This window comes from Bombina bombina, chromosome 6 (assembly GCF_027579735.1).
Source record: "Bombina bombina isolate aBomBom1 chromosome 6, aBomBom1.pri, whole genome shotgun sequence".
In the NCBI taxonomy this organism is placed as follows: Eukaryota; Metazoa; Chordata; class Amphibia; order Anura; family Bombinatoridae; genus Bombina; species Bombina bombina.
The window spans coordinates 217189965-217208121 of NC_069504.1; the positions used below are offsets into that span (position 1 = coordinate 217189965).

Consider the following 18157-nt stretch of genomic DNA (forward strand, 5'->3'; position numbering starts at 1 on the left):
GTATTGTATTTAATTAATTTATTGATATTGTAGTGTTAGGTTTAATTGTAGATAATTGTAGGTATTGTATTTAATTAATTTATTGATAGTGTAGTGTTAGGTTTAATTGTAACTTAGGTTAGGATTTATTTTACAGGTAATTTTGTAATTATTTTAACTAGGTAGCTATTAAATAGTAAATAACTATTTAATAGCTATTGTACCTGGTTAAAATAAATACAAAGTTGCCTGTAAAATAAATATTAATCCTAAAATAGCTACAATATAATTATAATTTATATTGTAGCTATATTAGGGTTTATTTTACAGGTAAGTATTTAGCTTTAAATAGGAATAATTTATTTAATAAGAGTTAATTTATTTCGTTAGATTTAAATTATATTTAAGTTAGAGGGGTGTTAGTGTTAGGGTTAGACTTAGCTTTAGGGGTTAATACATTTATTATAGTAGCGGTGTGGTCCGGTCGGCAGATTAGGGGTTAATTATTGTAGGTAGGTGGAGGCGACATTGGGGGCGACAGATTAGGGGTTAATAAATATAATATAGGGGTCGGCGATGTTAGGGGCAGCAGATTAGGGGTACATAGGGATAACGTAGGTGGTGGCGGTGTACGGAGCGGCAGATTAGGGGTTAAAAAATTTTAATAGAGTGGCGGCGATGTGGGGGGACCTCGGTTTAGGGGTTAGGATACGCAAATGGCGTAGGGGGATCTGCGGTATGGAAAAGTTGCGGCTGCAAAGTGAGCATTAGACCCTTTCCTGACTGACTCTAAATACCAGCGGTAGCCCAAAACCAGCGTTAGGAGCCTCTAACGCTGGTTTTGACGGCTACCGCCAAACTCTAAATCTAGCCGTTAGAATTTTCACCCAGTTACTAAGATGCATTATTAATCAATATGATGTGATACTCAAAATACTGCACTTTGCTGAATGTTTTTTTCGTTTTTTTTAAAGTATGATATTTGCAGAATAAAGATTTTTGGTGTATCATTTCCCCCTTTTTTTGCATCTATTTTATATTCATAAAAAAAGCAGATAGCAGAACCTTCCTTAATGATAAATTGTTTGCTCTGACTGGAGTTCTGATTGGAAAGCACCTAAGGGTGCCTTAAGGCTAATAACTGAATAGCAATAGAGTTCCATAGGCCAAAACAAAAATAGGATGCACTGGAAGACATATTTTGCAGTGAAATACAATTAGTATACTTATGCTTTATTTATAGAGCTCTAAAATAACCTTAGTCAGCCTCCTCAAAGGAACCTGATTCTATCAGTTTAGTCCTCTATGAGTATGGTAAGGGGCTTGTAAGGCATGATATACACAATGAAGATTCCACCTTTTCTACTTGTAGGATTCACTTGTTTTTAGAGAAATCTTGGTTACTTTGTTATCAATTATTAAAGCCAAGTGTTCAGACAATGCATTATCACATTGAAAATTACATAAAGATCTCAGGCTAAAACACTGCATTATGGTGCCTCATAAAGAAAATATTCTAAAAGAATTCAATCCATCTATCTGTGAGCTTCAAATCATATAATAAAGGATATACTTGGCAAGCCAAATAAATATGGTTTAAAATTGATATATATGATTTAATGGTAGAAAATAAATAAAAAAAAAAGCATTAAGCCAGCATAATTTACTGAATTTAGTGACGCACCTTGCATTGTAACAAAGCACACATTCCTGTACTGGAGGAGTAGACGGCTTCCATTTCCCCTTCGAAATATGTTAAGCCTTGATATATACACATAGCTGTGAAGAATAAAAGAAAAAAAATAGTATATTCATCACATTATAAAAAATATCTAACAGTATTTATTACATAAACATTTTGTATATCATTCCATGCAATGCTATGTGTAACGTGTGCAAACAATGTTTCTAAGCAGAATAATATTACTGCGGAAATCCATCTTTTAAATCAGATGTACTCTGAAAGTCCATTGTAGATAGTGAGGTGTAACAATTTGCCAGGTGACAATGTTGACACATATATTTTAAGTCTTTTCATAGAGGAAAATATCATGTATACAAAACCCACAAAAATATTGTTTTGACAAGTGTTTGAAATGTATGGTGTATGGTAACAGTACTTAATGTTACCTGTTACTTCTTATCAATAGAAAGCATTGTATGGTGCACACATACCTTGTAAATATTTTGCAATGTTCTTAATTTCTACCGAATTTAGGCTTCAACATTATTATTTTTTAAAACCATACAGTTTACTGTTTAGCAAAAAAAATGCCTTTGTATTTAATGACATTGATAAACATAAGTACCCAATAAGGCTGCATTTATTTAGTTAACGATAAGGAATTATCTGTAGCTGTTAACTGTAACATTTTTCCTTTAAAATGGTAAATATCTCTCAGCAATTTTCATAGTAAATTTTTTCCATTTAGCTATTTCTAAATATCTCTAGAGGTTTACTACTATTGGCTCCTATCGACATCAATGGAATCCGCTAAACGATAATTTGCACCAAGCATGTACTGCACAAATTTTCATTCAACCATTGGATAACTTGCTAAAATATTGTTGGCTGTTTTTAGTCACATACTGCTATCACATATATGGCGCCGCATATAATTGCGGCACATATTTCACCTGTCGCCCGCTAAATTTACTCCCAAAAACTAACATAGAACCGGCATCGCAAAACGGTATCATATATTCAGCACAAGGACGTACGCGACGAAAATTGAGAACTTTTACTCCATTTTCACCTCGCCACATATGGGCAGGTGCAGCAAGCCTTGAGCTGAATATATAAGCACCCTAACTCCCTGGAAGTCTCAACAAACACCTAACGCATGAGCAATATCTTCCTATCAACCGCCATCCCCCTACCGCAATAACTAAATAAAAGTATTAACCCCTAATCTGCCAACCCTCACATCACCAAGTACATAAAAGTTTAAAACCCTAATCCGTCATCCCACCACAACGCAATAAACCTAATTAAACTATTAACCCCTAATCCGCCAACCCCCACACTGCAAAGTACATAATAAAGTAATTAACCTCTTATCCGCCATTCACCCACATCTCAATCTACCTAATAAAGGGATTAACCATTAAACCGCCAACCCCCACATCACAAAGTATCTAATTACACTATTAACCCCTAATTCGCAAACCCCCACAATGCAATCTACCTATTAACACTATTAACCCCTAAACCACCAACCCCCACAACGCAATCTACCTAATTAACCTATTAACCCCTGAACTGCCATCCCCCACAACGCAAATAACTAATTTAATCACTAAGCCCCCTAACCTAACACTCCCTAAATTAACCCCAATTACATAAAATAAAAAAAAGACTACCTTACTAATAAATTAAATTAAAAAAAATAAAAAATCCTAAGATACAATTAAAATAAAAAATCCTAACATTACTAAAAAAAATAACAAACTAAGATTAAATTAAAATAAAAAAATCTAATATTACAAAAAATAAAATAAAAATTAAAATTAGAGAAAAAAATAAACGAAATTATCCAAAATAAAAAAATTAAACCTAATCTAATACCCTTATAATAATAAAAAAGCTCCCCAAAATAAAAACACCCCCTAATCTTACACTAAACTATAAATAGCCCTTAAAATTTTAGGGGGTAATAGGTTAATTAGGTAGATTGCGTTGTGGGGGGTTGGCAGTTTAGGGGTTAATAGTATTTATTGGTAGATTGCGTTGTGGAGGTTGGTGGATTAGGGGTTAATAGTGTAATTAGATACTTTGTGATGCAGGGGGGGTGGCAGATTAGGGGTTAATACATTTATTAGGTAGTTGCGATGTGGGGGGGATGGTGAATTAGGGGTTAATACATTTATTAAGTATATTGTGTTGTGGGGGATGGCGGTTTAGGGGTTAATCACTTTCATTAGTAGTTGCGATGTTGGGGGATGGCGGATATAGGGGTTTTGACGTGTCAGGTTTATTTCTGGGATGTGGGTTAGACTTTTACGGGCGATGTAAAAAAAATTTGTATTTTACTTATGCGCCGGCAGTTTATAAACTGCTGTAAGTCATTGGCGACTCCAGAAATGTCTATTTCTGCACCTATGAACTGCCGCCGTCGTATATGGGATTCACCCGATGTGCAAGGTGAACTTATGGGTGACACAGGTTTCAGCAGTTGCGCTGAAACCTGCGCTGCATATGTAATCTTGGCCATTACGTCTCACAAAAGACAAAATGATAGGCCAAATTGTGTGAACATTTTTACGAACAATTTATAAAAAATATTGTGACATTAGATGAATCCCTTTGTATAGTGTCTAAGGAAAATAATAATTTACATATGTAAAATGAACCATACTGACATAAGTGTTAAACAAGCTGTATGCAATTTGTATATGGGATGATGGATATACTGGGCATGTTTACTAAATGATATATTTAAAATTATTATTTTTTTCAATCATTGAGAAAACACCATTATTCTATTTGACAAGATTTTCATCTGATATCAAGTAGAGCAGTGCAGGAAATTATTTTCTAAAAGAAGAAAGTGGCTGCAATTTATAAATTGTTTATAAGCATACAGTTCTCTTACTGCAAATCAGGAAACAGATATGTTACAAAATTGAGAATATTGTCAACAAATTAAAAAAACTCACTTATAGAACTGACAAAAAAATAAATAATAATATATATATATATATATATATATATATATATATTTATTTAGTTTTGGGATCCAAGCACTCACTGTAAGTGTGTATTGCCTGGGTGCACTCCATGGTAGATAGGTAGAAACTTCAAGGAAAGAAGAGGCACTCACAGGACTTAGTTAACACAATTTTTTTATTAATTGTTCATCAATTCAGTCAGTCAATGTTTCGGTACTCACAGGGACCTTTGTCAATACTGTTTCTCAATATGAGAGTGTATTCTATGAGCTATCTCACCGCTGAACATAGAATACACTCTCATATTGAGAAACAGTCTTGACAAAGGTCCCTGTGAGGACCGAAACATTGACTGACTGAATTGATGAATTAATAAAAAAATTGTGTTAACTAAGTCATGTGAGTGCCTCTTCTTTCCTTGAAGTTTCTACCTATTGAAATATATATATATATATATATATACATATATAAAAAAGAAGAACAGAAGCACAATGGACTGATCTCAGTGTAGTATTAAAAACACCTTTTAATTACAGACGTCTTAAAATTTCACACTCACACTTTTTAACCTCAACGTTATGAGGTATATCAAAAACACATCAATTAGAGAGACCACTGCAGTACACTGACAAAAATATGACTGATCACCTATTTTGGAACCCAACCAGACACACTTGTAACAAATGATTCTATAGAGTGTCTTTGAGGGAGTGCAGTGCTGTGCAAAACATGTTAAATAAAGTTAAAATGTAAATTTAAAAGAGCATGAAGTTTTAAGACACTTTTCAATTTACTTAATTTAATTTTTTTATTTTTGATAATTTGGCTTATTTGTTTCTGTAATGTTAGACTTTTTTTATTTTTTGTAATTTTAGATTAATTTATTTTAATCTTAGTATTTTTTTTAAGTAATATTAGGTTTTTAATTTTAATTGTAACTTAGATTTTTTTATGTAATTGGGGTTAAATTAGGGGGAGTTAGGTTAGGGGGCTTAGTAATTTAATTAGTTATTTGCATTGTGGGGGGTTGCAGTTTAGGAGTTAATAGATTAATTAAGTTTATTGCAATGTGGGGGGGTTGGCGGTTTAGGGGTTAATAGTGTAATTAGGTTTATTGCGTTGTAGGGGGTTGGTGGATTAGGGGTTAATATGTTAATTTTATACTTTGCGATGTGGGGGGTGGCAGATTAGGGGTTAATAGGTAGATTGCGATGTTGGGGATGGCGGTTTAGGGGTAAATAGGTTTATTAGCTATACTGCGATGTGGGGGTTGGTGGATTAGATACTGCGCATGCATTAGGTGTTTGTTAATACTTCTAGGGAGTTACGGTGCTCACATATTCAGCACAAGGCTTGCTGCAAAAGCCTTTGTGTGGCAAGGTGAAAATGGAGTAAAATTTAAATTTCCGTCGCGTTAGTCTTTGCGCTGAATATGTGATACCGACTTGCAACGTTGTTCTATGTTAGTTTATGGGAGTAAAATTAGCAGGGTGACGGGTGAAATATACGCGTCACATTTATATGTGGTACCATATATCTGAATACAATATCCAACTAAAAGCCGGCAACGCCGGCTTTTGTGGGTGACGCTGCATATGTAATCACGCCCTTGGTCTTTTAAAAACTGACATTCCATTTGGAAAACCACAGCTAAGACTATGGCTAATTAGACCAGACTTCCCAATGGCATTTTGCAAAGTGCCTACTAATGTTTATTACTTTTTATTGTATGCAAATAAAAGAGAAGTTTTAAAGCGTTAACACAAGAGAAGCTACTATACAAGATTTACATCTCCCCTGGTATCCTGGTTTGAGTCGGTGATGTCACAAGGAAGGGCAGAGAGCTGTGGCTATGGGAAGGGAACTCTTATGGTATTTCCCTGAAGATGAAGTGTTTTTAACAGCATTCATTGCTTGTAAGTCAGACACATATCCCGGATCAGCCTTCTCTCTTTCGACCCTACCCTGGTTTATAAACATGTCCAAGACCGAACTACTTCTAATTCCCCCCTCTAACTATACTCAAGTTTCTAATTCTTCCATCACTGTTGGCAGCACCACTATCTCCCTATCACCCCAAGTAAGCTGCCTCAGAGTCACACTTGACTCAAATCTGTACTTCATTCCCCACATCCAATTGCTCTCTTCATCCTGCCGCAACCACCTACGCAATATCTTTCCCGACTTGACTACTGTAACAACTTACTAACTGGCCCTCCAATCCATGCTAAATGCATCTGCCAAGCTAATCCACCTCTCTCGATGCTCTCTGTGAGTCTCTTCACTGGCTCCCCATTCACAGCAGAGTTAAATTCAAAATTCTCACCCTGACCTACAAAACCCTCACCAAAACTGCCCCACCCTACCTGTCCTCACTCATCAACAAATTTACTCCTGCCCGCCTCCTAAGATCCAACAATAACCTGCTTCTTGCATCCTCTACCATCACTTCCCCTCATGCTAGACTAGAGGACTTCTCTCATGTGGCACCAACCCTCTGGAATGCACTTCCTCGATCTGTCAGACTTGCCCCTAACCTCTCCTCCTTTAAACGTTCCCTTAAGACCTTTCTGTTCAGGGAAGCTCATCACCCGACTCCTTTACATACTAACTTCACTTAACTAAAAGTTGCCCGCATCTATCTCCGCATCTAATTTCATTCTCACCTTTGCAGTCCCCACCTCCTTTTTCCCATCCTCCTACCCATCTAGATTGTAAGTTCCCACGGGAATAGGGCCCTAAATTCACCCTGTATCTGTCTGTAAAAAATTTTTTGTATCGTTTCTCCATTGTACTGTTATCCTTGTACCCAGGGGCAGCGCTGCGGAATCTGTTGGCGCTTTATAAATAAAGAATAATAATTATTATTATTATACTTTATTTATGAAGCGCCAACATATTCCGCAGCGCTTTCCATTTAAATAAAACAATGATATAAAACTTGTAAGAGACAAGACAAAATGTTACAAACACATACAGGAGGAATTGAGGGCCCTTTTCCCATGGGAACTTACAATCTAGAAGGGTAGGAGGTTGAGAAACAGGAGGTGAGGACTGCAAGATTGAGAAAGATGTTAATGCAGAGTTAGATGAGGGAAATGTTAGGTAAGTGAAATTAATGTATTACAAGTTGGTTGGTAGGCTTCTCTGAACAAAAAAGTCTTCAGGGAGCACTTAAAAGTAGACAGAGGGAGAGTGTTCCAGAGGGTAGGTGCTGCATGACAGTAGTTCTGCAGTCTAGCATGAGAAGAGGTGATAGTCTAAGATGAAAGGAGCAGTGGGTCTTAGTGGGCGGGCTGGAGTATACTTGTTGATTAGAAAGGATAGGTAGTGGGGAGTGACGTTGGTGAGAGCTTTGTATGTAAGAGTGAGAATTTTGAATATAATTCTGCTGTGAATGGGGAGCCAATGTAGGTGCCGCAGATACAGAGATACAGATACACTGTTTGATTTACTCCGAATTTTGGATATACTTTGCTGTCGACTACATTCCACAGGGTAAGATCGACATTGCCAGGAGCACTGGTATTTTACTAAGAGACTTAATTTGCAATGACACACTACTCACTAACACAGAGTTGAGGCAATATATGACATCCTTGACAAGTGTGCAAGCAATTATATGCCGAACAGTGATTTATCTGTTAGGATCCTACCCTGTATGTATGTGTTTGTGAGTACTGGACACCAGAGCACAAGACCAATATTATAATTACAATCATGACTATATAATAAGGAGTGTCTAAAAGATAAATGGTAAAAGTGCTATAGCGTAGTAAAGATACAAAATCCAAGTTGTGCACTTTGAACAGCTCCTTTTAATGTGTAGGGCGCAGGCCAAGTATCACAATAGAAAATACAACACAAGGAAGAGGTCTCTGAATAGTTTATTATAACAAATATAGCAGCCCAATAAAGACTGATAAAATCACAACTCACTGTGGTAAAGCATCCAGACATGATGGGACAATAGCTTGCTTGGACAGTTGGACAGTCTCCTATCTGATCATTGGTGCAATATTGGCATCTTAGTATTCGCCATAAGACTTAACTGCTTGAGAGAAGCAACTGGCAGCAGGCAATAAATGCAACTGTAACTAAGATATTTATAAATTAATTTCATAACAGAACATATTAAAATATGCAATGTGTTGTTTGGCTTTGAAACACCCTTTTTTAGGGTGCTTAAGAAGCCGTAAGCTGGGGGACAGTCAGATTGTACCTGTGACCTTCTGTATGTTTTACTGCAGTGAGTTCTAATTTGGCCAATTCTTCTAATGCAACAATGTTTATTTCAAAGGACCACTAAATACAGTAGAATTCCCAAACCAACATATACATAATAAAAATGCAATACTATAACACTTACTCTGAATTTCAAATGAGAGTAGATTTTATTCTACAAAATTTCAGTTTCCTCTCATTTCCCTGTCTCCGATATCATGTGAAAGTCATCAGCCAATCACAAACACTTATATGTATATACTGAGCATCATGGGAAATGGTGTCTCAGAAAATAGGCCCAAAAATGATGCACTATCTAAATCATGAAAGTTTAATTTTGACTTTAGTGTATTTAAATTAAAATACATTGAGTATAATGAAAATATAGTTTTTATTAAATATTAAATTAAATAATATGTTAGAAATGAAATATAAATAACCCACAAACCCAGAATTTTAGCTAGATTAAATATTAAGGTTTTAAGGGACAGAATAAAGAAATAAGAAAGGAGGGGGCTCCATTAATTAATTGATATATTAAATGCTGCTTAAATAGAGTATAAAATATATATTTTTGTAGTACAGCAAAAATAATTGATCAACCTATACATTCTTGCATTTCCACATCCAAATCTCATAGAGACTAGTTATCTAAAAATTGTCTATTCTTTCCAACTAGGCTGATGCAATTCCTATCAAATGCTCTGCACAAGTTCATTGATATCTGGATGATCTTTTCAACAACTTTATTGCTTTAAATAATACAAATTCAAATTCTTCACTGAAGAACCATAATAGCAAAAATATTAAAACGAGTAACAATACAAGTGTACAACACTTTAAACTATGTTCCTGAAGAATCTATATCCACATCCATCTTTTTTAGTACTTAGTTAAAATACCCTATCACAAGCAATTTCTGTAGACTAATTTATGTTTATTACATGCAAATAGTACATCTTTAATGGAATTAATTTAAGTCTTTGGAATGATATATTTTTCTTCCTGCAGTCATTGCAACAAATGTTGATTTTTCCTTTTCAATGGCTTTAGCTTTATAATTGTATAATATAGCTTTGTTCAGCACAATCGCTCAATTTTGTTGCACATACATCAATTTTATTAGGATTACACGTGCATTAGCAAGATTTTAAGTGCAACAAAAAAGATTTTATGAAAAGAATGTTATGAGCTAAATTCAATTTTCTCTTAATTGAAGTTAATAAGTGTTATAATTTTCCCAAATAGCCACATTAAGATATGCATTGCTTACAGGGCTTACAATTAGCAGATACACGTTTTAAATCTGTTTACAGCAAAAAAACAGCTGCTGCCATCATTATTTGGTAAGTGGAATTAGATTTACCTCAGTAGCACAAATTTAGTATTGGAACTGCCGTTCCTAAGCATAAACTAAATAGCTGAAGTACAGCACTTTACCTAAAGAGCACATTGTTTAAAAGTCACTGCCACATCCTTTTCAAATAATCAAAATGCACACTACAACATCACGATTAATTACAATACATCTTCATTAGTTACTTAGGACAAGGACAAATTTTTGGTCATTGTTTAAAGAGACATAAAGATCCATAGTAAATTGCTCTAATGCGCTTGATAATTTATTTATTGCATCATTGCTTGTGCAGAACTAAGTGTTTAACCTTCACAAAGATTTTTAAACCATAGGTAAAGTCAGCTTCAAAGTAGTAATGCACTGTCACACCTGATCTGAACACACCTGGTGATCGGTGGCAACACACATATGCTGTGCCTTACTAAGCTCAGTGGCTGTGTTTAGCCAAGTACCAGAAGGCCACTGTTGCTCTGAAGATAACTTAAACTATGTGTTTAATATCCTTTGTGGTGGTTATCTTCAACAATAGTGGTACATGGCATTTTTGCTATTTTATGTCTGCTTAAGAGCAGCAATACTCAAAACTCTGTCTTTGTGATGTATGACCTTGCAGTGGCAGTTTTAGATATAGAACTTGTGGACATACACCTTTCCTGTAGAGATTTATTCTGTCACAGATATTCTGTGAGTGCAGTGAGTGCGGTGGTTATATCTATGCAGTAACAAGCTAGTCTGGCTGTGAGTCAAGGGCAGTGATGGCTAACCTAACCTTGGCACCCTTGATGTTTCAAAACTACATTTCCCATGATGCTTAACTACACTGCAGATTACCTTAGCATCACAGGAAATGTAGTTCCAAAACATCTGGGTGCCAAGATTAGCCATCGCTGATCTAGGTAGTCTAGATGTATGACAAGTCTGGAAGGGACAATAAGTTTATAGTGACAAGCTTTACCCTCTTCTCAAACCAATGAGCTAAATGGGAGATACAACCTAAAAACTGTCTGTCCTTCTACACTTCTGTAGAACCAAACCACCAAAAGACACAAGTAATTAATAGAAGTCTATTTTTATTTTAATAAATCAAGTGCTGCTTTTGGAATTTATTAAGCCAAATACATGGAAGGTGAGAGGGTGAGGATAGAAACATACAGTAGAAAAGTGAGGGACAGAAAACATATATAGAAACAGTGAACAAGGAAATAAGAAATAAAAGAGAATCGGCTAGATTACGAGTTTTGCGGTACAGATATACCGCTGAAAAATTGGCCATTGCGCGTGGAATGGCCAGGAACGTATATTACGAGTCGCTGCGGTATAGCTGTAACGCAAGCATTTTAGCCTGTAACGCAACGTCCATTCCGCACTCAAAAAAATTATGTTTGAGTGTGGGATTTCCATAGCACCAGCATTACAGGTTGTGTGGTATGGCTAAACTGCTTGTGCTACAGCCTATACCGACACAATCCATACCGCCATCTGAGAGCAGTAGTTATGGATTTTGCAAAATAAAAATGTTTCACAAAACTCATAACTAAACTGTTACAAAGTACACTAACACCCATAAACTACCTATTAACCTCTAAATCACCACCCTCCCACATCGCAAACACTATTTAAAACTTATTAACCCCTAATCTGTCGCCCACCCACATTGCCAACACTATTTAAATATATTAACCCCTAGACCGCCGCTCCCCAACATCGCCAACACTATAATATAGTTATTAACCCCTAGACCTCCTGCTTCCCCCATGCCACCACTAAATAAACCTATTAACCTCTAAACCTCCGGCCTCCCCGCCACTAAATAAACCTATTAACCCCTAAACTGTCGACCCCCCAAATCGCAAAACACTAAATTAAACTATTAACCCCTAAAACTAACATCCCCTAACTTTAAATTAAAATTACAATATAACTATATTTAAATAAATAAAAACTTACCTGTGAAATAAAAATAAACCTAACATTAAACTATAAATTAACCTAACAGTACTATTCTAATAAAAAAAAGAAACTACCAATTAAAAATCCTAAATATAAAAATTTTAAATAAACTAATCCTACGAAAAAATTAAAAAAAATCTAACATTACAAAAAAAAAAGACTAAAATTACGAAAAATAAAAAACACTAAGATCACAAAAAATAATAAACTAAATTATCAAAAATAAAAACAATTACACCTAATCTAATAGCCCTATAAAAATAAAAAAGCGCCCCCAAAATAAATACACCCCTTAGCCTACAATAAACTATCAATAGCCCTTAAAAGGGCCTTTTGTAGGGCATTGCCCTAAATTAAACAGCTCTTTTACCTGTGAAAACATACAAAGTCCCCCCCAACAGTAAAAACCCCAACCCAACCAACCCCCCAAAATAAAAATCCTATCTCTAAAAAATCCTAAACTACCCATTGCCCCTAAAGGGACATTTGTATGATCTGTCCTTAAATGGGCATTCAGGTCTTTTACAATTGCCCAAAGCCATAATCTAAAAAAAAAAACACCCCCAAAAAAACCTAACACTAACCCCATAAAATCTACTTATTGTTCCTGAAGTGCGGGCATCCATCTTCATCCAAGCGGCGAGAAGTCTTAATCGAGACCGCGACACCTTCATCCATATTGGGGATGTCTTCTGTCTTCATCCCGGCGGCGTGATGCGGAGAGGAGCTATCCTGGAAATTGAAGACATCCTGCGTGGAGCGTCCTCGTCATACGGTCATCGCTGTACACTGAAGTTGAATGCCTTTTCAAAATGGCGTACCTTGTATTCCTATTGGCTGATTTGATTCTTCAAATTCAAATCAGCCAATAGGATAAGAACTTCTGAAATCCTATTGGCTGTTCAAAACAGCCAATAAGATAAGAGCTACTGAAATCCTACTGGCTGATTTGAGTAGTTTAAAGACCACTGTTTCTTAACCAGTGTGGGTACTAATTTGACCAGGGTGACTGACAGATCCTGCTCTTTTGTGACTTGTTGTGCAAAAGCAGGGGGCACTGTTGAATGATATGACACCTGCTAGCCGCAATAACAGGGGGACAATACTAGCAAGAGACATTTAGGTGGTTAAAACAATACGAATACTATATAAAACAATACTAAAAACACTAACATAAAAAATAGTACATCCAGACATTAGAAAATTAAGAGATAATTGGAGGATTAAAATATTTTGTGCTTAGTTTAAGCATAGAAAAAAAAAAAATACATTGAAGATTGTTTTGCATAAAGAGCTCAGTTGTTATCATATATTAAGAGTGTTCATATGTCTTTTGGTGTAGTGTACAATTGTTGGAATTGCATTCAAAGAGAAAACTACAAAAGGACTTATTAAAGAGACAGTCTACTTGAAAATTGTTGTTGTTTAAAAAGATAGATAATTCCTTTATTACCAATTCCCCAGTTTTACATAACCAAGACGTTTATATTAATACACTTTTTACCTTTGTAATTACCTTGTATCTAAGCCTCTGCAGACCCCTCCTTATCTAATTTCTTTTGAAAGACTTGCATTTTAGCTAATTAGTCCTAACTCATAAATAACTCCACAAGAAAGAAGCAGGGTCTCCAGCACTTAAACACGTTTATTTGCACAGTAAGCGACGTTTTGGGGAAATGTGGCTTACTGTGCAAATAAACTTGTTTAAGTGCTGGAGACCCTGATTCTTTCTTGTATATATGTCTCAGGGCTTGGCAGCGTCCTGAGGTCTACCGTGCACTTACCCTTTAACTGTGTGCTGTTCCCATTGCTTTAAGTTATAAATAACTCCATGGGAGTGAGTACAATATTATCTTTAAGACTCACATGAACTAGCACTGTCTAAATATGAAAAACGTTCAAAATGCACTGAGATAAGAGGCGGCTTCCTATGGCTTACAAATCCGTTTATGAGCCTACCAAGGTTTGGCTTTTAACAAAGAATACCAAGAGAACAAAGAACATTTAATGATGATAGTACATTGGAAAGTTTATTAAAATTGCTTGCCCTATGTGATCATTAAAGTTTAATTTTGAATTTACTGTCCCTTTAAGTGTACAAATAGGAGAAGGGACAGAACAACATGTAAAACCATATTTATTGGCCATTATGGCATTTTGTATTTATTACATTTTAGTTTAAAATTAATGTAACAAAACTCTGAACAAAATGTTCGAAATTGACAGACACTAAAAATATAATAAAATTAGTATGTATACAGAGAGTATGTGTGAAAACATATTTAACCTGTGTCTAGGATGAACTAACAGCAAAAACGATACATAGAAAATCATTATGCAATATAAAACTACTAAATTACTTATCAACCACTTAGAAAGTTCAAGAGTACAGCATTCCTATGTTAAAATATAATCTTATTAAAATACAGTGCATGTTTGCTAAACTTGATGCCAGTTGAAAAATGCACCAGAGAGTATCAAAACATTTAGTTTAACAAGGCTAAATATTGAGTTAATCTATCATCTATCTATCTCTCTATCTATCTATCTATCTATCTATCTATCTATCTATCTATCTATCTATCTATCTGTCTATCTATGGTTGAGGTAAAGTGTTAATATTCAATATATAGTGGGTGTGTGTGGAAATTTAGCAAATTAATCAAATTAAATTAAAATGACAAGCAACTTTAGTTTCTATTAGCTTATACGTCAAAATACCCATGTTAATCAGTGAGAGAAGGATTTTTGCAAGCTGATTTAGCATGGCTTTAACTACAAGCTTAAAAATATTTAAATGACCCACATTTTCTCAGCCACAGTGCAGCCTGAATATGAATCTGGATGTATTAAAGTTATAATCAAACCAGAAATGACACAGAAGAGAGACAGTACCAGATTCTAACTAGAACATCTTCACATAAAAGTAAATAAATACATACATAAATCACATAAATACATAAATAAATCACACAGCCAGGTTAAATTTTGGCTTTGGAAATGTGGTATCTAAATGCTAATGAGAAATAGCTTGCTAAACATTAGGAAACACATTTTTTTCTGCCAAGTTTGAGTTTTTTTTTTTTTTTTTTTTAATGATTGAAGAATCCCTTTAAAGGGACACAAGTCAAAATTAAAACTTTCATGATTTAGAAAGAGTATGCAATTTTAAACAACTTTCCAATTTACTCCATTAACAGAATGTGCAGTCTTTTTACATTTACACTTTGAGGCACTAGCTCTTACTGAACATGTGCAAGAATTCACGGAATATACGTACAGTATACGCATTTGTGATTGGCTGATGCATGATACAGAGGAGTGGAAATAGCCATAACTTTGAAATTTGTCAGAAAAAGAATCTACTACTTATTTGAAGTTCAGACTAAGGGGTACATTTATCAAGCTGCTTATTCCGCATGAGCCTTCCGGCTCGCCAGAAACAGGATTTAGGAAGCAGCGGTCTTAAAACCGCTGCTCCTTAACTCGTGCGCCACCTTTTAGGTGGCAGACTGCAATCATTGACACCCCCTGCTAGCGGCCAATTGGCCACGAATGTGCAGGGGGCGGCATTGCAGGGGGAGGCACAAGCTATAGGGAATCATGTCCACCCGGGGTATGATAAATCTACCCCTAAGTGCTGTTGCATTGTCTTTATCATGCATTTGTTGATTATGCAAATCCTGTTTTTACTTGTCCTATAAGTTTGCATTGGCCACTGGCCAGCATTTCATAAGAAAGATAGAAAAATAGCCATAGATAGGTAATCAGTTTACCTATACAAATAGACAGTATGGAGCCATTAAACGTACATGAAACCCAAAATGTTCCTTTCATGATTCAGATAGAGGCTACAATAAAAAAAAAAATCTAATTTACTTTGTTCTCAGGAGCGTGTTTGTGGTAGACTCAGGAGCTTGTTTGTGCCTGGAACACTATATAGCAGCAGTTTTGCAAGAATGCTTTTAATACTATTATACATCTGCTATCTACTGCTAAAAAGCATTTTTAAAACCTGCTGTAAAATGTTTTAAATGTATCAACTCCAGACATATAGTAAGGCAATAAGTTTAAAAAAACCCATTAAAACATAAAATAAAATGTACACATTAATGCACATTGCTACGTGTTTCTCAGCGTTACCAAACCATTTCATCAGGCATAATATGCAAACCAGTAATCCCTTTACTACCCATTCCCCAGTTTTGTATAACCAACACTGTTATATTAATAAACTTCTGCATACCCTATCTGAATCGTACAAGTTTATTTTTAACTTGACTGTCCCTTTAACAGTGTTAATGTTCATTTAATGTACTCCCAATATGTGACTGCCCCTTGCTTAATTTTAAAAGTGGCATTAATTACAATTTTTATTTTAGAACAAGTTTGTCAGAGAAGATAATTGAAATGAGTTTGCAGGTTTCCGAAGCACAAGATAGTTATGAGTCATCAAGAAACAGTCAGCTATGGAGTGTTCCAGAAACTGAACACTGCTTTTATCACAGTAAGAGTAAAAGTATTCTCCTAAAAATAGAGTGAAATTATAAATTACCTATGTGGATACATCCTAATTTCACACTATTCTAATCTATTGCTTCCTAATAGAGTAAACACAACTCTCTCAATATATAAACAGCACAACATATTTGTTGTTCCATGGAAGTTAACCACAGTTACCAGATGGATACTGCCAAAATACACACAATTAAACAATTTATATTTCTGTATAATTTATGGAGAGGTCACATGTTTATTGTCACTTTACTAGCACACAATTTGAGAAGCAGGGAAAATTATGGCACTGAATGAATTCACCCCTGCAACCTCCAAGTATGAGCAGATATTGCAGGTGCTGCAGTCAGCCTGAGTCGTCACTCATCAGTTTCTTATGCTGGGGAGATGGGTCATTTCAACGCTAAAATGAACATCAACAATAACTCCAGTATTTCTGGCTCCAAGCAGCGAAGGCCTTAGGTTTTACCCAACATGTGAAAGAAGCCCTCATATGGACACATCAATCATAACATGAACATAAGAGTGACATAAAGCAAGCTCATTTTAATGTTCGTCAAACTTACAGTTTATAAAAACATTTTTGTAAGATAAATAAATTGTTCCATATGAATAATATGACCCTTTATGAGAGGATTTTTTTAAACTTGTTATAACCTATAAAAGGGTAACAGAGCCGCATCAAATTATTTTCATGACCACCAACTTGCCTGAAATACCACAGAAATGGCTGATGTATCCATTCTCTGTCCTCTCAGTTTGTCTATCAGAGGAACTGTTGAGTACACAACATTAATATTGTTCTAGAAAAGCTCATATAGGATTTAAGATTTTTAATTTAGAATCTACTCATGCCATTGCAATTACTTCACATTACTATGACTTTTTTTTTTTAGATTTTAACATTGTATGCATATTACAATATATGGGAAGATATTTTTCTCTTTTTCCCCTCAATTACGCAATAAAAATAATCAGATCATTAAACCAGTACTGACAGAAGGCACACAATGTGTTCAGTCATCACTGAAAACCTCAACACTGGAAATAAGCTTCTTCACATGAACATGGTGTAACAAGATATCATTTAGATCTATAAACTTTTTGAAGTGGATGGTTGTAATTACTTTAAAATGATTCCATCTGATGTTTTCATCTAGTAAAGGAATTAAACAGTTTATTTACTAGGAATAACTAGTATTGGAGTGGATATGCTCAGATAAAAGACAAACCAATTGGAATTAACTATTGATTATTTTTTTTACTTTGTGTGACAGGCTTTTTTTAAATCAACTGCTATCAAACTTCTACTGCAGGGGCACTTACTCATATGTAGCATTGTTTTCAAAAGTATTTATAGATTATTTTCGAACTTGAATGCAATAGAAATAAAATTGTATCATCTGTCTATACATGAACGCAGGAATTTTACACAACTAAAGTGAGGCCAAGTGAGCAACT

The 18157-nt window shown here is 35.1% G+C and overlaps 1 protein-coding gene across 1 annotated transcript in view; it reads right to left on the reverse strand.

Annotated features, from left to right (window-relative positions):
- The window catches only part of NELL2 (neural EGFL like 2), a 556616-nt gene that overhangs the window by 287434 nt on the left and 251025 nt on the right, over positions 1 to 18157 (reverse strand). Inside the window, exon 10 of the mRNA XM_053719205.1 lies at positions 1664 to 1758. Coding sequence (XP_053575180.1) covers positions 1664 to 1758 — 95 coding nt within the window. The remainder of the gene's footprint in view (positions 1 to 1663; positions 1759 to 18157) is intronic.